The sequence below is a fragment of the Acomys russatus genome, chromosome 28 (genome assembly GCF_903995435.1).
Source record: "Acomys russatus chromosome 28, mAcoRus1.1, whole genome shotgun sequence".
Taxonomy (NCBI): domain Eukaryota; kingdom Metazoa; phylum Chordata; class Mammalia; order Rodentia; family Muridae; genus Acomys; species Acomys russatus.
In genome coordinates this window covers 25,444,636-25,466,415 of record NC_067164.1, presented here as the reverse complement: position 1 = coordinate 25,466,415, position 21,780 = coordinate 25,444,636, and the positions used below count along the sequence as shown (strand labels likewise).

The following is a 21,780-nucleotide window of genomic DNA, read 5'->3' as shown; positions in this document are numbered from 1 at the left end:
TCCTGAGTGTGCTGGTGGCCTTCCTAGTCTCACTTGGACCGAAAGCCACTTGAGGGAGGAAAGGGTTTACTTCAGTTTACCGGTCACAGACCATCACTGAAGGATGCCATGGAAGGTGCCCAAGGCAGGGAGCTAAAGGCCTGAACAGAAGCAGAGAGTACAGAGGGATGCTGCTTACTGCCTTGCTTCCTTTGGATTGCTCAGCTGCCTTTCTTATACAGCTCAGGCCCACCTGCCCAGGGGGATGGGGTCACCCAGAGTGGTATAGGTCCTCCCATGTCAATCAGCAGTCAAGAAAATAGCCCACAGACGTTATACAAGCCAATCAGAAGGAGGCAAGTTCTCAAGCAAGAGCCCCTCTTCCCAGACCAAAATAAATAATAATAATAATAATAATAATAATAATAATAATAATAATAACAACAATATAAAAAATAAAAATAGCAAGCACAGTGTGTTTCCTTGTCTGGGGTAAGTCTGCCCTCTGTACTGGCTGGGTGGCTGAAGGTCTATGTGTGTCCTTTTGTGCTGGGATTCTGGGTCCTCATAGCTATGCCTAGGCACGTCCATGTTCCCCAGGGCTGAGTGAATTCTTCTCTTCCTCAATGCAGTGTCTAGCTGGCTATTCCGGTGACAGTTGCGAGGACGATGTGGATGAATGTGCCTCTCAGCCCTGCCAGCATGGGGGCTCCTGTATTGACCTTGTGGCCCGCTATCTCTGTTCCTGTCCCCCCGGCACACTGGGTACGTCAAGGCCAGGTTAGGGAGACAGGATGAAAGGCTGTCTCTAGCCTCCACTGACCACTTTCCCATCCCCTAGGAGTTCTCTGTGAGATTAACGAGGACGACTGTGGCCCCGGCCCATCCTCGGACTCGGGTCTCCGGTGCCTGCACAATGGCACCTGCGTGGACCTGGTGGGTGGCTTCCGCTGTGACTGTCCCCCAGGATACACAGGTCTGCACTGCGAGGCGGACATCAATGAGTGTCGCCCAGGCACCTGCCATGTAGCACATACCAGGGACTGCTTGCAAGATCCAGGTGGCCACTTCCACTGCCTCTGCCATCCCGGCTTCACAGGTCAGTATGACACACGCACACTGGCCAGGAACCTGACTGTGTTTGATCTGCCGGGGTGGGGGGTGGGTGGGGGGTGGTTGAGCTTCCTGTGTCTGCTTCTTCAGGACCTCGCTGTCAGACTGCCCTGTCCCCTTGTGAGTCCCAGCCTTGTCAGCATGGAGGCCAGTGCCGTTCCAGCACAGTCCGTGGTGGTGGGCTGACCTTCATCTGTCACTGTGTCCAGGTAGGTGTTGAGTGGTGGTGGTGGGGGCTTGGGGAAGGAGAAGGGGTGTGGCCTCAGGGAAGGGTAGGTCTATAAGGGAAAAGTGGAAGGCAAAAGGCTTCTGAGAGATGCTGAATTATGGTTTGGAGTGTGTGACTTAATGAAATTGTGGCTTGCCAGTTTGGCCTCCTGGGAAAGGCATGGCTTCTTTTTAAAGTGAGGTCGTTAGAGGGGAGGGGAGGTTGCTGAAATTGGAGAGATTTGGGGTGGGGTGGGGGGTCATCATTTCTCAAGTCTTAACCTTCACTTTTTACTTTTTTTTTCTTTCCTCTTTTGGTTCCCTCATCCCATCACTAGCCATTCTGGGGTATGCGTTGTGAGAGGGTGGCACGGACCTGCCGAGAGCTGCAGTGCCCAGTGGGTATCCCATGCCAGCAAACGGCCCGCGGGCCACGCTGTGCTTGTCCACCCGGCCTGTCTGGGCCCTCCTGCCGGGTCTCTAGGGCGTCACCCTCAGGAGCTACTAACGCCAGCTGTGCAGCCTCCCCTTGTCTGCACGGGGGCTCGTGCCTGCCTGTACAGAGTGCCCCTTTCTTCCGCTGTGTATGCGCTCCGGGCTGGGCTGGCCCACGTTGCGAGACCCCTTCCACAGACCCTGAAGTCTCGGAGGAGCCACGGTGCCCGCGAGCCGCTTGCCAGGCCAAGCGAGGAGACCAGAACTGTGACCGCGAGTGCAACAGCCCGGGCTGTGGCTGGGACGGAGGTGACTGCTCTCTGAGCGTAGACGACCCCTGGCGGCAGTGTGAGGCACTGCAGTGCTGGCGTCTCTTCAACAACAGCCGGTGCGACCCAGCCTGCAGCTCTCCAGCCTGCCTCTATGACAACTTCGACTGCTACTCTGGTGGCCGCGAACGCACCTGCAAGTAAGCATCCCCCCCTCTTACTCCCCCGCCTCCCCGCCCCCCCCCCCACTCTGTCCCTCTGTTCATCTATATGGTGTACTGTTTGTTAGTGATGCACATCTGGATCTGGCCCAGTCTGCCTGTCAGTGCATCTTTGGACTGTCTAATGGGCTGTCCCTTCATTGTGCACACCTGCTCCCACCGGGACACTTGTGGTTTCATCTACCCGCTTCCATCCATGCGTCTCCTCACTGACCATTTATATTTTCATCTACATATCTTGCACATTTGCTTTCTGTCTGCCTGCAGTTACATGTTCCGTTTGTCCACACTTAAGACTTGTTCATATGTCTTGCTTAAAAAAAAAAAAAATTAAACTGGGTATAGTTGCTCATACATTTAATCCCAGTGCTTGGGAGGCAGAGGCAGGCAGATTGCTATATGAACTGGAGGGTGGCCTGGCCTATGTAGTGGGTTCCAGGCCATCCAAGGCTACACAGTGAGATCCTGTCTCAAAAACAAGAAGGCAAAACATTTACTTATTTGCGTGCATGTCTGTGGAGGTCAGAGAACCACCTTGTAGGAGTCTACCCGTTCCTTTCACACCGTGGGTCCTAGGGCCATCCGTATGTCCACCTCTGTACCTTTTCTTGTCCATCCGTCTGTCTGATTGTTAGTCTGTTCTGTGTGTGCCATCTGTCTGCCCATCCTTTGTTCTACTTGTTCACCCATAGGCCTTTTCTTCTGGTCATTCCCCCTGTCCCGTGGATTCTCTGTCTTCCTCCGTGTGCCTGCCATCTCCTTGTTCCCCTGTCTGTCCCATCTCCTTGCTCTGTCCCGTACATTTTGTATCTCTGCGGCCCTCTGTTTGTCTGGGATCTTCTTCTACCTTTGTCTCCTTATTTCCTTTTTCAACTTTAAAGTTTATTTTATGTATAGGAGGGCCCTGTCTGTATGAATGCCTGCAGGCCAGAAGAGGGCATCAGATCCCATTATACATGGTTGTGAGATATCGTGTGGGTGCTGGGGATTGAAGGACCCAGGAGTCCTGGAAGAGCAGCCAGTGCTCTTAGCTGCTGAGCCATCTCTCCAGCCCTCCTTTGTCACCGTATTATCTTCCATTTCACCCTCCCCCTTCCTCATAGCACCGCAGTCACCCTGACCTCTGCCGTTCCTCAGATGCCCTATACCTGCTTTCCTGGGAATGCTTCGCTTACTCCTACTGGCTGGACTGTCCTTTCCCTAAGAAGTTCCTCCCACTTCCTTCAAGCCTTTGCTTAGATGGCGTTATCTACACTGTGAACTACTCCTAGGCGACCCCCCCCCCCCCCCGCCCAGCATTTCCCTTGCTTCCTAGTATTTAATTCCAAATAGTACTGTGTGTATGTTTATATTTACCGTTTACTGCCACCTAATGGAAATGTCTCCTATGACATCTGTCTCCACCCACAAGGAGGCCAGTCCTTCTGGGCCACCTCGGATTTGTGGGAGGGACCCTCGTGCCTATGAAAGTACACAGCAGGTGCTCAGTTAGTAGTTGATAATATTGATACTCAGGCTGAGCATCCCTAATCCCAAGCCCGAAACCCTGGGTTGTGTGGAGCATGGGCATGATGCCACAGTGGGAAAATCCCACCTCTTACCTCATGGACAAGCTGCAGTCAAAAGTCAGGCACGGGCTGGGCTGGGCTGGGCTGGGATGTAGCTCAGTGGCAAAGTACCTGCCTGGATGGCACGAGGCCCTTGGTTCAATCCCCAGCATGGGAAATAAAACAACCCCAAACTCTAAACATATATAGTTAGTTACTTTTGGGCCTGTGCTTTTCTGTGTTTACACTGGGGCCTCATCTCTGAGGTGCCTATGTAAGCTGTGTATAGAGTGGCAGGGATGCAGCTCAGCCTAAGATGCTCAGAGCCCTGGCTTTGGTCCCAGGCACCACCTAAACTGTGAGAGGCAGTGCATGCTTGCAACCCCAGCAGCTCTCAGCAGGCAGAGGCAGGAGGATAAGCTCCAGATCACCTTCAGCTACACAGATTTATTAATTATTTATTTATTAAAAAAAATAACAAAACAAGACAAGGTTTCACTATGTATCCCTGCCTGGCCAGGAATTGGCTATGTAGATCAGCCTGGCCCTAAGCTCACAAAGACATCTTTGCCTCTGCTTCCGGAGTGCTGGGATTAGAGGGGTGTGTCAGGCTAACACAGGGAGCTTGAAAGCCACCCTGAGATGCATGAGATCTTATGTTAAAATATTTATAAGGTATTGCAGGGGCAGGAGAGGTCTACTCTTCCAGAGGTGCTGAGTTCAATTCTCAGCATACAGTGGCTCATCACCATCTATACTGGGATCTGATGCCTTCTTCTGGCATGCAGGTGTACATGCAGGCAGAGCACACCAAAGTAAATAAATAAATACATCTTTGTGCCACAAGTGGTGGTGGCTCAGGCCTTTGATCCCAGCACTTGGGAGGCAGAGGCAGGCTAATCTCTGTGAGTTCGAGAAAAACCCTATCTTGGAGAAAAATAAAAAGATATTTCATTTACCTGTGCATATAAGATTTAAGGATGCATGCAAATATTCTAAAAACCCAAATTAACTCGAACTCTGAAATAGTTTTAGTCCTAAGTATTTTCAAATCAGGAACACAGAACCTGTGGTTATGCAGCCAGTGACTGCGTTTGCAGAAAGCCTGACCTAAGCCCCACCCCCAACACCTGTGCAAGCACTGATCAGTGCTGTTCTTTACCGTGTGCATTTAGGTGGCCAGGACAATCTCTGACCTTATGCCCTTTGTCCACAGCCCAGTGTACGAGAAGTACTGCGCCGACCACTTTGCAGATGGCCGCTGTGACCAGGGCTGCAACACCGAGGAGTGCGGCTGGGACGGGCTGGACTGTGCCAGGGAGGTCCCGGCCCTTCTGGCACGAGGAGTTCTGGTTCTCACCGTTCTTCTGCCGCCTGAAGAGCTGCTACGCTCCAGCGCTGACTTCCTGCAGCGGCTCAGTGCTATTCTGCGCACTTCGCTGCGCTTCCGCCTGGATGCACATGGCCAGGCCATGGTCTTCCCCTACCACAGGCCGAGCCCTGTCTCCAAATCCAGGGTGCAGCGCGAGCTGGGTCCGGAGGTGATCGGGTGAGTAACTGTGGGCCCAGGGCTCCGTGCAGTGGGCAGGGAACTCGTGACCCAGACCTTGTGTTTCACGCTTCTTAGCTGAGAGTGCTCCTTGGCAATGCGTCTTCCACAGCACCTCTGTTGTGGGTGGTGGTGTGCTGCAGGGCCAAGATTTTACCCTTCAAACGCCGGTGACAGCACCTCCTAGCGGTGACAATGAGAAATGTCTCCAGATAGGAGAGTGTCCCTTGGGAGAGAAGGGAGGCTACAGGATGGGACCAGAGGGTGGCTTGGTCTGGCGCTACTACCTCCTCCAGGAGAGGTGGGTTTTTTTCTCTTGTTTTTGGTTTGGTTTGGTTTTTCGACACAGGGTTTCTCTGTGTAGCTCTGGCTGTCCTGGACTCACTTTGTAGACCAGGCTGGCCTCGAACTCACAGTGATCTGCTGCCTGCCTCTGTCTCCCGAGTGCTGGGATTATAAGCATATGCCATCACATTGGACTCTTTCTTTCTTTCTTTTTTTCTTTTTTCCCCAAGACAGGGTTTGGCTGTCCTAGACTGACTTTGTAGACTAGACTGGCCTCAAACTCACAGAGATTCACCTGCCTTTGCCTCCCAGAATGCTGAGGTTACAGGTGTGCGCCACCGTGCCTGGTCATGTGTGCGTTTAACTTTAATTAAGCTGGGCCTGGTGGTGCTGTAGACCAGCCTGGTCTACAAAGTCAGTCCAGGATAGCCAAGGCTACACGGAGAAACCCTGTCTCAACCCCCTTCCCTAAGTATTTATTATTGTGTGTATATGCCCAAGGGCCACGGCACTCATGCTGGGGCAGGTATGTAGAGGTTAGAGGACAGCTCTGCGCTGTCAGTTCTCTCTTAAATCTTTGTGTCATTGCCAGCTCTTCAGATAAGGTTGCCGGGCTTGCATGGTAAGCGCTTTGCTCACTGGGACGTTTTGCTTTGCTAGTCGCCTTCATCATCATCATCTTCTTCTTCTTCCTCCCTTCTTCTTCCTCCTCCTCTTCTTCCTCTTCTTTTTCCTTGTTTTGTTTGTATTTTATAGGCAGTGGCCTGAAATTCGCTCTGTAGCCCAGGTTGGCTTTGAACTCATGACCCGCCTATCTTGGCCCTCCCCATTACTAGAATTACAGGCATACACTATCACCCTTGACACTCTCTCTCTCTCTCTCTTCCTCTTCCTTTCCCTCTTCCCATCTCGTGAAAGTTAAAGAACTCACTGGTGACCTGGTTAAGGGGAGTCTCAAGTGGGAGAGGCATTTTGTCGAGGGTGGACCAGGGCCTGACGATTGGGCCCTGACAAGGAAAGGATACTGTGGTTTGCATGTTCTGATTGGATGTAGCCAGAAGTAGAGGAGCTGGGTAAAGTAGTGCATGATGTGCCGCTTGGCTAAAGTGGCTTAGTGATGAGGACACAGGGTGAAAAACAGAGGGCATGTTGGAGCTTGCTATCCTTAGGGGTCTTGAGATATAGGCCCCCCCCCCCCCGGGAGATGACTGAGGGCTGAAGACAGATACACGGCAGCTGGGTATTGGAGGTCATTGGAAGGCAAGAAGAGAGAGTCAAGGAAGCAGGAGGGAAGGAAATGAGGAATCCGGGTGCACAGAGACCTGAGGATTGAGGGACATTAGAGCATAGCTACAGTGGTAGGTAGAGGGCCCACTTGGACATTCAAGGCCCTGAGTTCATCTCCAACACTGCAAAAAAGATAGAGGAGAAAAGCCAGCCATGGTGGTGCACGCCTTTAATGCCAGCACTTGGGAGGCAGAGACAGGCGGATCGCTGTGAGTTTGATGCCAGCTTGGTCAACAAAGTGAGTGCAGGACAGCCAAGGCTACACAGAGAAATCCTGTCTTGAAAAACCAAGATAGAGGAGAAAGCTTTAGAGAAGCCATGACGTGGGTACACTGTCCCAGCAAGTGGCTATATCAACAGTCTCCACCAGGAGGGAAGGAAGACATTGAACTCCCAGCTTTGAGGTGCCAGTGACCAGCAAGGCCTGTTGTTAGAGACCAGCTGGTTGGATACCAGCTGGGAGTTGGGTGGGTGGTGGACGCGTGGAAAGTGGGGACGGAAGTGGCTCTGCGAGCTCTGGTGTCTAGGATGCTATAGACAACTGTTGAGCCTCTGCGCCTCCTCTGCTCTGTTCCCACAGCTCTGTAGTGATGCTAGAAATTGACAACCGCCTCTGTCTGCAGTCACCAGAGAATGACCACTGCTTCCCTGACGCCCAGAGCGCTGCTGACTACCTTGGAGCCTTGTCAGCAGTGGAGCGGCTTGATTTCCCATACCCGCTTCGGGATGTGCGAGGTGAGGTGGGGAGAGGAACACTAGAGTTTGTGGCTCCAGAGAGTGGTTGAACCCTAGATTATGGTCGAAGCCCTGTGAGGAAAAGCCCATGTGCTGGCTTGAAGCTCAGCCTGATGACTGTAGTCCTGTCCCGTAGATAAGCCAACCCATGGGTAAGAGCCATTCAAACCTGAAACCTTACCTTTAGCCCTGCTCCTTGGCTAAAGCCCTGCTTCTTAGCTAGTGTCACTCACGACTGAAACCCCAGCCGGTTGTACCTGCCCTGCTACTTGGCTGAAGGCTCGTCTGTTGTTTCCTTCCTACAGGCGAGCCGCTGGAGCCTCCAGAGCAGAGCGTGCCGCTGTTGCCGCTGCTGGTGGCAGGAGCCGTCTTTCTACTGGTCATTTTCGTCTTGGGTGTCATGGTTGCCAGGCGCAAGCGGGAACATAGCACCCTCTGGTTCCCTGAGGGCTTTGCATTACACAAGGACATAGCAGCTGGCCACAAGGGCCGGAGGGAGCCCGTGGGACAAGATGCGTTGGGCATGAAGTGAGAAACTTGTCTCATCTATATCCCCAACTATGGGGCCCTTGCAAGCTCTGGTCATATTCTAACCCCTGACCCTAACCTGATTTTAACTACAGACTCCATCTGTGACTTTAATGTTATCATCTTGACCTGTGACTCCATGATCCCTGGATTCTGACCCTTAACCTTATTTTCTGTTTCTATCCATTTCCTGACTCATGTCTTTCCTTGACCCTATCTGGAACTAGCCACACAGAGGTCATCCTGATTCATTCTCACGTGACTGCTGACTGCAAGACTTTGTTATCATCTCATCTGTGCCTGTATCCTTGATGGTCCTGTAATCAGCTCTGGCTTCAACTCACCTGTCCCTTCGTCATCAGCTCAGACCCTGGTTTCAACTCAATCCACTGTCAGTTCCTCTGTGATCCTCAAGCCCAGCCCCTTCAACTTGACTTATCCCTCAATACCTATACCCGTATTCTGGTTTTCATGCTTCCCTATGATTCCCAGACCCCTGACTCCTCATCGTGACATTTTTCAATCCTGGTCATCCATCCCATTTGTCATGAGAGGAGCTCCCTCTTCTGTGACCTTTGACGTGATCCTCTATGCCCCGCAGCTTGTCTCACGTAGCCTCATCTATCCATGTTCCGTTGTGTGTGGCGCCCCTGACTCTGAGTTCACCGCAAGAGTCAGGTTGCCTGGGGCTTGAGGGATGGCTCAGGGCTCCAAGGGATTCCTGAGCAGGTGTGAAAACCAGAGTTTGGGTCCCTAACTGCTCAGTGGGCATGGCAGCCTGCCTTGGAAGATGGACTCCTGATCCCTAGAGCAGGGTGACCAGTGAGACTAGTCGTACCAATGAGCTCTTGGTTTGACTGAGAGACCTTGCCTCAATGTCCAAGACTGAAGAGAGAGAGACTGAAGATGATTCCCACTTATCAGCCCCAGTCCTGCACACCTGCATGCACACCTGTGCACCCAAAACACACATGCACACGCAGATGGAAAAAAGAAAACATCTTGAGTGCCACCTGCCACGACGACTCCTGCCACTTCATCTCTTTCCGTCTCTCCCTCATTGGAATCCTTGTCAACAACCCAAGACCCTCCTCACCACTTCCCTGCCTCTGTGACCTCTGCTTGACTCGAATCCTGAGTCCCTTCTCCCAGGTCTCTAGTGCACATTCTCACGCCCTTTTCTTCCTGTTTTCCCCAAGGAGCATGGCCAGGGGTGAGAGTCTGATGGGGGAGGTGGCCACGGACTGGATGGACTCAGAGTGCCCGGAGGCCAAGCGACTGAAGGTACTGCCTGCTTCTCCGACTCTTTCCCTGAAGGGTCCCAGGTTGGGATTCCCTGGTCAGCTGGAGAGCTCAGGGAAGTCTCCGTTCTCCCTACTGCTACAGCTCCAGACAATTGCCACGCCTATGTGACCTCTTCTTCTTTTTGGTTTTTCGAGACAGGGTTTCTCTGTGTGGCCCTGGATGTCCTGGTACTCACTCTGTAGACCAGGCTGGCCTCAGACTCAGAGGTCCGCCTGCCTCTGCCTCCTGAGTGCCGGGATTAAAGGTGTGCGCCACCCGTATCCAGCTCCTCATTTTCTTCTTAATGTGGCTCTGTTGCCTTGTTAGGAGGGACAGAGATTGGCCGTGGGTCCCCGGATGGATGGGGGTTCCCCTTCTCTATCTGGTTCTTCCTCACATAGATTCCTGATGCCAGGCCTGCCTAGGTCACCCTAGAGTGGTGGCTCTTAACCTGTGGGTTGTGAGCCCTTTGTGGGGTGAAACTACCCTTTCACAGGGGGTCACTTAAGACCATCAGAAAACAGAGTTTTACATTACGTTTCCTAATAGTAGCAAAAGTATGGCTATGAAGTAGCAACGAAAATAATTTTATAGTTGAGGAGTCACGACACCGTGAGGAAGTAGAGGGAACACTGGTCTACAGAGTGACTGCTTTTTCTGGTCTTTGTCCAGCATGCCCAGCCTGAAAGTGTTCCCTGCTGGTCTTGGGTTGGTAAAGTGCTGAGGTTGTGAGCTTGATCCATAGAACCCACAAACCAGCAAATTCCTAGCTAGCTTAGCTTCTTGGCAAGCTCCTAGTCAGTGAGACCCTGACTCAAAAAAAAAAAAAAAAAAAAAAAAAAAAAAAAGATGGACAGGGTAGGGCAGTGGTGGCGCATGCCTCTAATTCCAGCACTCGGGGAGGCAGGGCCAGGCGGATCTCTGTGAGTCTGAGGCCAGCCCAAGAAACCCTGTCTCAAACAACAAAAACAGCAGCAGCGGCGGCAGCAGCAGCCGCAGCAACAACAACAACAACAACACACACACACACACACACACACACACACACACACACACACACACACACACACACACACACTACCTGAGGGCTGGGTAATGTATAAGGAGGAAGTCATCCTTCCTAACCCTCTACAGCAGCTGGGATTACAGGCTTGTGTCATAGTGTCCAGCCTCCACATATCTTTCACTAGGGACCTATAGTTCCCAGAGTAGGAGGACTGCAGTTAATTTTTTAAAAATTCTAAACATTTTGCCCTTTTTACTTATTTATATTTATTTTCAAAAACTGGAAGCTGGAACGATGTCTCAACAATTAAACGCTGGCTGCTGTCCCAGAGAACCGGTGTTTAATTCCCAGCACTCACACAGTGGCTTACAAATGTCTTTAAGTCCAGTTCCAGTAGATGGGATATGATGCCTTCTTTCTGGTCTTTGAAGGCATCAGGCACAACACCCATGCACATAATTTAAAGCGTATTAAAAAAATCGCATTTTATATAGTTCATGTATGTATGGGTACAGGCACCACAGTGTTTGTGTGGAGGCCAGAGGACAACTTGGAAGTTAATACCATGTGGGTCCCCTGTGCTCAATTCATGTCATCAGGCTTAGCAGCAAGTGGGCCTACCCGCCTCTGCCTCCGCCTTCCAAGTGCTAGTAGTATTAACAGCGTCACCACCATGCCCAATGTTTCTCCTCCTCCTCCTCTGCCTCCTCTTCCTCCTCTTCTTCTTCCTCCTCTTCCTCCTCTGCCTCCTCTTCCTCTTGTCCTAATATGTAGGGCAGATTGGCTGCAGACTATCCTTCTGCCTCAGCTTCATGAGTGCTGGAGTAAAAGAGTGTGCCTCCATCACAGCTTTATTTTGTTAATTAAAAATTTTACATTTATTTTATTACTTATCTTTGTGTGTGTGGAGGTCAGAGGACAACTTGTGGGAGTTTTTCTCTTTTTCCACTGTGTGGATTCCTGGGGTCAAACTCAGAGCATCAGGCTTGGTGGCAAATTATCTTTTTTGATAATTTAATTAAAAATATCTCTTTTTTTTTCTTTTTAAAATATTTATTTGTTTGTTTTCCTTTGAACAAGGTTTCTCTGTGTGGCCCTGGCTGTCCTGGAACTCTCTCTGTAGACTAGGCTGGCCTGAAATTCAGAGATCCTGAGTGCTGGGATCCTGAGTGCACCACCACAGCCTGGCTAAATATTTAGTTTTGTGTATATGTGTACATGTTTGTGTGTGCCATGGCAGTGTGTGGAGGGTCTAATCTGCAAGTACATTTACCTGCTGAGCTCTTTTCCCAAGTCCATTTTGATTTTTAGAGACAGCGGTTGTCAACTGTCTCCTACACCTGGATACAGCTCCATCAACAACACCCGTGGGACTTCCTGCCCCCTTTCTGGTACTGCCTCTCCCACCACCAAGTGAGAGACCAGAGCATGCATCTGTGTCCCTCCAGGTAGAGGAGCCAGGCATGGCAGCTGAGGAGCCTGTGGACTGTCGCCAGTGGACCCAACACCACCTGGTTGCTGCTGACATCCGAGTGGCACCAGCTATGGCCCTGACTCCACCTCAGGGTGATGCAGATGCTGATGGCATGGATGTCAACGTACGTGGCCCCGGTGAGTGTCCCTCCCTCAAAGAGGCCCCTCGTTGGTTCTACCTGTGAGAGATCACATATGCGGCTGTATTCTGGGAATGCCTGGGCTTCTGTGCCTGAGTGTGTGTGTGTGTGTTAAGCTAGATTTCAGGTTGTAAGTAATAAGAACCCAGTGCAAAGCAGCTCAAGTAAAATAGAACGTAAGCTGGCATGTAACTGAAAACCTTGAAGGAATTTGGATCCTGAACTTTTTTTTTTTAATGACATTGAGAATTTCTCTTTTCTTTATTATTTCCTCCCTCCCTCCCTCTCCCCCTTTCTTCCTTTCTTTTCTTTTCTTTTCTTTTTTTTTTTTTTGTTTTCAAGATTGGGTTTCTCTGTGCTGCCCTGGCTGTCCCGGGACTCATTCTATGGGTCAGGCTAGCCTTGAACTCAGAGATCTGCCTGCTTCCCACTCTTGAGGAGGCGTGTGCCACTAACTCCCAGCTCACTCTTTTTTCTTTCTTTCTTCCCCACCTCTCCTTCCTTCATTCCCTTCCTCCCTTCCTCCTCCTCCTCCTCCTCCTCCTTCTTCTTGAAACAGGATTTTACTATATAGCCCTGGCTGGCATGGAGCTCATTCTATAGATGTGGCTGTGAACTAAAGAAATCCTCTTGCCTCTGCCCCCCAAGTGCTAGAATTACTCTCAGGTTTATTTAAAAACCACACCCATTTGTGTACTAGTGCACCCGGAAGTCAGAGGACGCTTTGCTGCAGTCGCTTATTTCCTATCACAGTCTGGCCCTAGGCTAGAGTCCAGGCGACCCGGTTTGGTGGCAGGAACCTTTCCCCGCCAAGCTCCTGGATCCTGGATGTTTGATTTCGCCCACCCCCGCCCCCTTCCCCCGAACTTAGCTCCAGCTGTACAACTTGTTGGGAAAGTCTCATAGTAGTTCTGGCTGGGCAGACAAGAACCACATGCTTGTCGATGGGCCAGTCAATATAGCTAGGAGCTATAATATGCAGAGAAACCAGTGCCTGGCTGGTCTAAGCGGGGCTTGCTACTGGGGGATGCGTGAAAAGTAAAACCAGGGGAAATGGTACCTTTCCCTTTATTCTAAATGCTCTGCTTTTGGGATAAATCACATAATCTTTGTGGGGTGGCTTTGCAGTTGGGAGAGTTTCCCCCTGTCTTGAGGTGCTGTGTGTTCCAATTGGTGTCTAGTATAGTTCCCCTAACATTATGCCCCAGGAAGACCCCCTATGCCTGTGACACCCTCCTGGTCCCTGCAGATGGCTTCACCCCACTTATGCTGGCCTCCTTCTGTGGGGGAGCCTTGGAGCCGATGCCAGCAGAGGAGGATGAGGCAGATGACACATCAGCCAGCATTATATCAGATCTGATCTGCCAGGGGGCCCAGCTTGGGGCACGAACTGACCGCACAGGCGAGACCGCTCTGCACTTGGCTGCCCGCTATGCCCGTGCGGATGCAGCCAAGCGGCTGCTGGATGCTGGGGCAGACACCAATGCCCAGGACCATTCGGGCCGGACCCCTCTGCACACCGCAGTGACAGCGGATGCCCAGGGTGTCTTCCAGGTGAGATAGGCCTGTCTCTTCAGACTGTAGAGCTGCTGGGTGGGCATCAAGACATACCTTGGTTTGAACCCTGGTCTGTTTTGCAAAGCTTGTTTTGGCGTCTGGAAATAGGAATATTTGGGACACATTGCTTGTGAAGAGTAGGTAGTGCCTGACCTAGATTATTATTTTTTTTTTTTCAAAACAATGTTTTTCTGCGTAGCCCTGGCTGTCCTGGAACTAACTCTGTAGACGAGGCTGGCTGTGAACTCACAGAGATCTTCTTGCCTCTGCCTCCTGAATGCTGGAATTAAAGGCATGTGCCACCACCAGAATTTTTAAAAAACATATCTTTAAAATTACATTGTGTGTGTGTGTGTGTGTGTGTGTGTGTGTGTGTGTGTGTGTGTGTGTGTGTGCGCGCGCGCGCTCATGTGCCACAGTACAGGTAGAGGCCAGAGGATAACTTTTTTTTAAGGATTTATTTATTTATTTATTATGTATACAGTATTCTGCCTACATGTGTGCCTGCAGGCCAGAAGAGGGCACCAGATCTCATTATAGATGGTTATGAGCCACCATGTGGTTGCTGGGAATTGAACTCAGGACCTCTGGAAGAGCAGTCAGTGCTCTTAACCACTGAGCCATCTCTCCGGCCCCCAGAGGGTAACTTTTAAGAGTTGGTTCTCTCCTTCCATCATGTAGACCCTGAGGATCAAACTCAGATCTCCAGGCTTGGCAGCAAGCCCTTTCTGCTGAGCCATCTCTCTGGCCCTCTGAGATTTTTCTACTTGTAGCATCATTTGTTCTGCCCTTTCATTTTCAGTCAGTTAAATATTTGATGAAGTACATGATGCCCAGCTCTGTTTTTTTCCCCCTCTGAGCATTCTTGTGTATGCCCAGGTTACTATTGAGCATGTAATCCTTATGACTCAGCACCCTCAAGTGCTGTGGTCCCACACTACCATTCCTACTTAGAAACGGCCTCTCTTCTCCTCATTGGGGCTAGAACCATGGCCTGCTCGTGCTACGCAGATGCTGTACTGCTGAGCTGCGTCCTCAGTTTGCTCAATTGTAGACTGACTGTATTCTTAACACTTTTTATGCTGGGCTGGGTACCCTACACTCTGCTGTTTAGCAGGTTAGGGTTTTTAAACGCATTGTTTTGCCTGGGTATGGTGGTACATGCTTTTAATTGCAGCACTCAGGAGGCAGAGGCAGGTGGATCTCTGAGTTTGAGGCCAGCCTATGTAGTTGAGTTCCAAGACAGCCAGAGCTACATAGTGAGACCCTGCCTAGGCAGAAACAAACAAAGATCCATTGTTTTTCTTAATTTAGTATCCAGAGAGGGATGCGTTTTATTATGGCCTTACTTTTTATTTTCATTTTGAGATTTTTGTGTAAGTGCTGGTATATGTGTGTGTGTGTGAGTGTGTGTTGCATTGTGTGTGGCTTGTGTGTGTTTGTGTGGCCTATGTGCAGCTGTGTGTGCTCATGCCTGTTGTCCAGCTTGCAGAAGCCAGAGGAAGATGTTGGATGTCCCGCTCTATCATCCTTCATCTTTTTCTTTGGAGACAGCATCCATCACTGAGCCTAGAGTTAGGCTGGTGGCCAGCAAGCTCTCATGATCCTTCTGTCTTCTCCTGGGGTGACAGGCACACGTGACTAAGTCTGGCTTTTTGCAAGGGATCTGAAGTCAGGTCCTTGTCCACTGAGCCATCTCTCTAGCTTCCTGTTATTTAAGTCCATTGTGAACGAGGATATTCTTGACTTAAACAATGTGCTTAGCAGGAATCACCTCACTTTAAGTCCGGATGTATCTGTAGCTCATGGGTTCCAAGGCTGTGGGGTTTCGGGGCCCTCAGGCACTGCCGTACGTATGTTCTCTCTGCTCTTGCGCAATGTCCTACCATGGCTTTTGCTGTTGTTAGATTCTCATCAGGAACCGATCCACTGACCTGGATGCTCGAATGGCGGACGGCTCTACTGCCCTGATCCTGGCGGCCCGCCTAGCCGTGGAGGGCATGGTGGAAGAGCTCATTGCCAGCCATGCTGATGTCAATGCAGTGGATGAGCTGGGTAAGTGCTGAGAAAGCGATGGGTGGAGCCCGTGGGTGCTTCTGCCCTCTTAAAGTGAACTCACACCCATGCGGACACCGAGCATACGCTCAGGTAATGCACATCAAGGCTCCCACATGGATGGAATAGGACCCCATAGGTGCCTCTAGTTCAGAAAAAAATGTGGGTTCATCATAGTCCTTATTTCTCCTTCCTCCCCCCTTCCCCCTTCTTGACACTGTCCCCTCCTCCCATACAGCCTACCTCTCCTTTCTTTCCCCCCTCCTCCTAGTCTTCTTTGTAGAGTTCAAATAGTTGATCAAAGCTGAAGTACTTGCCTTTGAGTCTGGCTTTACTTCACTTACTGCGATGGCCTCCAGTTCTGTTGGTTTCTTGAAAATTGCGTCATCTGACTCCATTTTGAGACAGGGTCTCATGCAACCTAGGTTTGCCTCCGACACACTACAGAGCCAAAGATCCTCCTGCCTCTGTTTCCCAACTTAGTAGGCATTTGCCACTGTACCCAGCTCGATTTGCTTTTTTTGCTTTGGCTGAGCAACACTTCATTGTACGTGGTATTGATGGGCACCTCAGCTGATTCCATAGGGTGACTGCTGTAAATAGCACTGTGGGTGCCACGTTTGGCATGGGTGTACAGGTGTCTCTATTTTATGCTGACTCAGAATTCTGGGTACATACCCAGGAGCCCAGGAGTGCCATTGGTGGACCATAGGGCAGTTCTACATTTACCTTTTTGAGGACCCTCTGTAGTGGCTGTGCCTATTACATTCCCATCAATAGTTCATGCCAGGTGTCCATCTTTGTCACTCTGTGCCTATTTTTGTTAGTTCGTTTTGCTTTTTGAGACAGTCCAGACTCACAGAGATCCACTTCTGTCCTCACACCCAGCTTCTCTCCCTATGTGCTTTGAAGCAAGGTGTCTCCCTGGACCCAGAGATTACATTTCTCAGTTGGGCTGGAAGTCATTTAGTCCCAGTGACCCACCTGTTTCCACTTTCCACCCCAAACTGGGGTTGCAGGTACACACAGGACACTCAGCTCCTTACTTGGGCATTAAGATCTGAACTCAGGGCAAGATGATTTTTGCAACAAGTGGTCTTAACCACTGAGCCACCTCTCCAGCCTCCAATCTTCCCTGTTTAAAAGATTCATTTTTATCCAGTTATGGTGGCACATGCCTGTGGAAGGATTGTAGACAATATCCCAAGTGAAGGCAGTCTAGGCAGGTCTTGGCAACACATGCCTTTGATCCTAGCACTCAGGAGGTAGAGCCAGGTAGATCTCTGAGTTTGAGGCCAGCCTGCTCTATAGAGTGAGTCCAGGACTCTATGTGTTTGTGTAAGGTATATGTGTATATAGGAGTGCGTGTGTACCCACAGAGGCCAGGAAAGAACATCGGGTTCCTTGTAGTGGGAGCTGCAGGTGTTTGAGTCACATGATCCAAGTTATTTCAGACTAGAGTGATGGCTTCAGTGGTTAAGAGCACTGACTGCTCTTCCAGAAAACCTGGTTTGGTTCCCAGCAACCACAGGATGGTTCACAGTTGTGTGCAACTCCAGGGGCTGGGGATCTGATGTCCTTTCTGGCCTCTGTGGACACTAGGCACACGCATGGCACATGTACATACATGCGAGCAAAACATCCCCACACGTTAAAAAAAAAAAAAGTTTACATACTCGAGTTTTCATGACAGAACAGCACGTGCTTTTAGGCACTGAGCCACCTCTCCAGCCCATGAGGGTATCCTTGGAAGAGTAAGTTTCAGTTTTGGTGATGAGTTATTTATTTTGTTGTTATTATTGAAAATCCCTCTTATGTGGGTTTTGGAGCTAAAAACTCAGGTCTTCAGGTGTGTGCCATGAGTCCCTTTGCCCACTGAGCTATCTTGCTGGCTCTTGCTGATTCTTAATGCGTTTTACACACACCCTCAGGCAGAGGGCACTCCTTGTGAGAGTTCTATAGACCTGCACGTATCACACCTAGCCACATGAGCTGATGCTCAGGGCATGCCTGGAACTGTCCTTCCTGTTGCCAGGCCATTTGCTAGACACTTCTGCCTGTCCTGTCCTGTCCTAGGGAACCTGACACGAACCCGGATGGGATGTCTCTCTCTCTACAGGGAAATCAGCCTTACACTGACATGAACCCGGATGGGATGTCTCTCTCTCTACAGGGAAATCAGCCTTACACTGGGCTGCAGCCGTGAACAACACGGAGGCCACCTTGGCTCTGCTGAAAAATGGAGCCAACAAGGACATGCAGGACAGCAAGGTGAGCCTGTGGGGCCCAGCACTGCCACAGCCCCTGCATGTGACACCACAGCAGGCTCAGGGACAAGCCTTTTGGGGCATCCATCTCGCCTGCGGTCAGCTTTCAGGAGTGGGATTCTGGCCTGAAAGCTCTGACAGATTCTCAGGGAAAGGGAAGTGTTAGGGAGATTGTCAAAAACAAACAGACAGGCAGACAAACTTGCCAAAGGGCTGGTCCACAATCTCTTTTATTTTGTTACATTTATTTATCACATATGTTTGTGTGCACTTGCCACAGCAAGTGTGTGGAGGTCAGAAGACAACTTATGAGAGTCAGTTTCCTCCTCCCACTGTTTAGGTCATCTATCTATCTATCTATATCTATCTATCTATCTATCTATCTATCTATCTTTTTACTTTCTTTCTCTTTGAGACTGGCTTTGTACCCCAGGTTGGCCTTGAACTTGAAATTCTCATGTTTCCACTGCCTAAATGCTGGTTTATGTTGTCATGCCTGGCTATTTTTTTCAATGATGTATTTTTCAATTGTGTGTGTGTCTTTTTGTCTGTGTGTATATGTATCTGTGTGTATGTTTGTGTGTTTATCTGTCTTTGTGTGTGTACACAAGTCTGTATGTGCATGCTTGTATATATGTGTGTATATGTTATGTATGTGTGTCTGTCTCTGCATCTGAGTATATGTGTGTATGTATATCTCTGTGTGTGTGTGTCTATGTGCATCTGTGTGTTTATCTATCTATGTGTGCATCTGTTTGTGTATATAGGTGTGTGTATGTATATCTGTGTGCATCTGTGTGTGTATGTATGTATGTGTGCATCTCTGTGTGTGTATGTATGTGTACGTATGTCAGTATGTATCTATGTGTGTGTTTGTATGTCTGTGCATCTCTGTGTGTATATGTATGTGTGTCTGTGTGCATCTGTGTGTGTGTATGTCTGTGTGCATCTGTCTGTATGTCTGTGTGCATCTGTGTGTCTGTGAGCATCTGTGTGTGTGTGTGTGTGTGTGTGTGTGTGTAGATATAAGCTGCAGGTTCCCTGAGGTCAGAAGAGTGTGTTGAATCTCCTTGGAACTGCAGTTCCAGGCAGTTGTGAGGGGCCTGTGTGGGCATCAGGGATGGAGCTGAAGTGACCAGGCTTGGTGACAAGTGTGTTTACCCACTGTGCTATCTCGTCAGTCTTTGTTTCCTTTTCTTTTTGAGACCAGGTCTTTCTGGTTACATTAGCAGAAGCTGGCCTCGAACTCCTGGTGAGTCTTCTGCCTCAGCCTCCCAAGTGCTGGGATTATAGGCTTGAGTTACCACACATGTGGCTTTTTGGTGTCTCTCTTTCTCTCTCTCTCCCTCCCTCCCTCCCTCCCTCTCTCCCTCCTCCCCTCTCTCCCTCCTCTCTCTCTCTATCTTTCTAAGACAAAGACTCACTATGTAGACAAGGCTAGCCTGGAACTGGAATGCATGGAGACTCATTTGCCTTTGTCTCCTGGCTGTTAGGATTAAAGGTGTGCATCACCACCACACCCCCAACACCTGGCTTTTTAAATATTTTACAAACCATTGCATCAGCATGTGGTTTATTGCGATGACTGGAGGTTTTGATGCCCTTTTACGTTTTGTGCCTAAGGTAAGTCCTGGCCAGATGTACTTGCGGCAAGGATGTGGTTGAGAGGAGAGCTTATTTCTTCCACGGAGCTGGGATCCGAACCCAGTTCCATCCATCTTCAGGGTTTCAACTCGTTCTCAGCATGCCCTAGGGTTTAGAAACCTAGGTGTTGCCAGAGTGACTGACATCTGTGGGTTCTGCCCCTCCCTTACCCCAGGAGGAGACTCCACTGTTCCTGGCTGCCCGTGAGGGCAGCTTTGAGGCTGCAAAGCTGCTGCTGGACCATTTCGCCAATCGGGAGATCACAGATCACTTGGACAGGCTGCCCCGGGATGTGGCCCAGGAGCGGCTGCACCAGGACATCGTGCGGTTGCTGGACCAGCCCAGTGGCCCCCGCAGTCCCCCGGGGCCCCACGGTTTGGGGCCATTGCTCTGCCCCCCAGGGGCCTTCCTTCCCGGCCTCAAGGCAGTGCAGTCTGGGACCAAGAAGAGCAGAAGACCACCTGGCAAGTCGGGGCTAGGGCCACAGGGAACCCGGGGTCGGGGCAAAAAGCTGACGCTGGCCTGCCCAGGCCCCCTGGCAGACAGCTCTGTCACACTGTCGCCCGTGGACTCGCTGGACTCCCCAAGGCCTTTTGGTGGGCCCCCTGCTTCCCCTGGAGGCTTCCCCCTGGAAGGTCCCTATGCTACCACAGCCACTGCGGTGTCTTTGGCACAGCTTGGTGCAAGTCGGGCGGGCCCTCTGGGGCGCCAGCCTCCCGGGGGCTGTGTGCTCAACCTGGGTCTCCTCAACCCTGTGGCTGTTCCCCTCGACTGGGCCCGGCTGCCTCCACCTGCCCCTCCAGGACCCTCATTCCTGCTGCCCTTAGCTCCAGGACCCCAGCTGCTCAACCCGGGAACCCCAGTTTCTCCTCAGGAGCGGCCCCCACCCTATCTGGCAGCCCCAGGACATGGAGAAGAATATCCAGCCGCAGGGACCCACAGCAGCCCCACCAAGGCCCGCTTCCTGCGGGTTCCCAGCGAGCATCCTTATTTGACCCCATCTCCCGAGTCCCCCGAGCACTGGGCCAGCCCATCCCCTCCCTGCCTCTCAGACTGGTCCGACTCAACGCCTAGCCCAGCAACTGGCAGTGGTGCCACAGCGGCTGGAGCCCTGCCTGCTCAGCCACACCCCATGTCCGTTCCTTCCCTCCCTCAGTCCCAGACTCAGCTGGGGTCCCAGCCAGAAGTCACCCCCAAGAGGCAGGTGATAGCCTAAAGTTCTTGGATCTTGGAGGGGGGTTGAAGTGACACCACTCCTGGCTTCTCCCTCCCTTTTACTCTTACTCTCGTCCCTTTCTCTCTGCACCAGCCTTCCTGCACCTCTCTCTTGTGTGACCAAGCTGGTCACCAGCCCAGACCCCCAGGCTTCCTTTATTTATAATGGGTAGGGGCTGACCTACCACCACCTCGGCCCTCTAAGGGGTCTGGGACCTCCTTGTGATCTCTCTGCCTGTTTCCACTCCCTCCCTGCTTTTCTTTCTTTCTTCTTTCTTTTTCTGCTTCTCATTTTCTCGCACTCCAACATGAATGAATTATTACTTTTTCTTTTTTTTTTACATTTTGTATAGAGACAAATTCATTTAAACAAACATTATTATTATTATTTTTTACAAAATATATATATGGAGTTGCTCCCTTCCCCCGCTGTAAATTCCTCCAGCGCCCCCATGGGGCTGAGTCTGTGGGCCCATTTGGCCAATCCGGACTCTGTGTACCGAGTACACAGACATGACCAGGGCCCCGTCCGTGTACTGAGTATGCGGCCCTGGTATGTACCAAGTAGCCAGCCTTGGGCACACCCTCCCCTGGGGTTAGGGGACACTTGGGAGCCTCCTTCCTCTCCCCACCCTCCTTCCTCACTTCACTGCATTCCAGATAAGACTTGTAGACTCACTTAGGAAAGGGTCTTTTCCACCCAAAGCCCCAACTGCAGCCCCCCTTCCCAGAGCCCGGCTCACCTTGTAGGGCCTGGCAGGTGTCAGGGGAGATGTGTTTCGTATGCATTCCACTTGTACTTGTAAATACAGGGGAAAGTGGGAGTGGTACTCCCTCTTCCTGTCATTCCCTTGGCTCAGCCTCACTGCCTGATAGAAAATGTATTTAGGCTGTTTTTATAATATGGCACCTGGTCACAGTCCATTGTAGCTAAATTCCCAGGTCCTGCATTGTACAACCCTCACCTCCTCAGTTCCCTCACCA

At 50.8% G+C, this 21,780-nt stretch overlaps 1 protein-coding gene across 1 annotated transcript in view; it reads left to right on the top strand.

The window, feature by feature from the left end:
* Notch3 (notch receptor 3) overlaps nucleotides 1-20,848 on the top strand; it is a 41,266-nt gene extending 20,418 nt beyond the window's left edge. Inside the window, exons 21-33 of the mRNA XM_051170319.1 lie at nucleotides 612-744; nucleotides 821-1,078; nucleotides 1,183-1,301; nucleotides 1,638-2,203; nucleotides 4,988-5,320; nucleotides 7,473-7,627; nucleotides 7,933-8,155; nucleotides 9,355-9,439; nucleotides 11,894-12,056; nucleotides 13,308-13,612; nucleotides 15,523-15,670; nucleotides 17,844-17,941; nucleotides 19,757-20,848. Of these exons, the coding sequence (XP_051026276.1) occupies nucleotides 612-744; nucleotides 821-1,078; nucleotides 1,183-1,301; nucleotides 1,638-2,203; nucleotides 4,988-5,320; nucleotides 7,473-7,627; nucleotides 7,933-8,155; nucleotides 9,355-9,439; nucleotides 11,894-12,056; nucleotides 13,308-13,612; nucleotides 15,523-15,670; nucleotides 17,844-17,941; nucleotides 19,757-20,797 (3,627 nt within the window). The 3' untranslated portion in view covers nucleotides 20,798-20,848. The remainder of the gene's footprint in view (nucleotides 1-611; nucleotides 745-820; nucleotides 1,079-1,182; nucleotides 1,302-1,637; nucleotides 2,204-4,987; nucleotides 5,321-7,472; nucleotides 7,628-7,932; nucleotides 8,156-9,354; nucleotides 9,440-11,893; nucleotides 12,057-13,307; nucleotides 13,613-15,522; nucleotides 15,671-17,843; nucleotides 17,942-19,756) is intronic.
* Nucleotides 20,849-21,780: the final 932 nt, after the last annotated feature.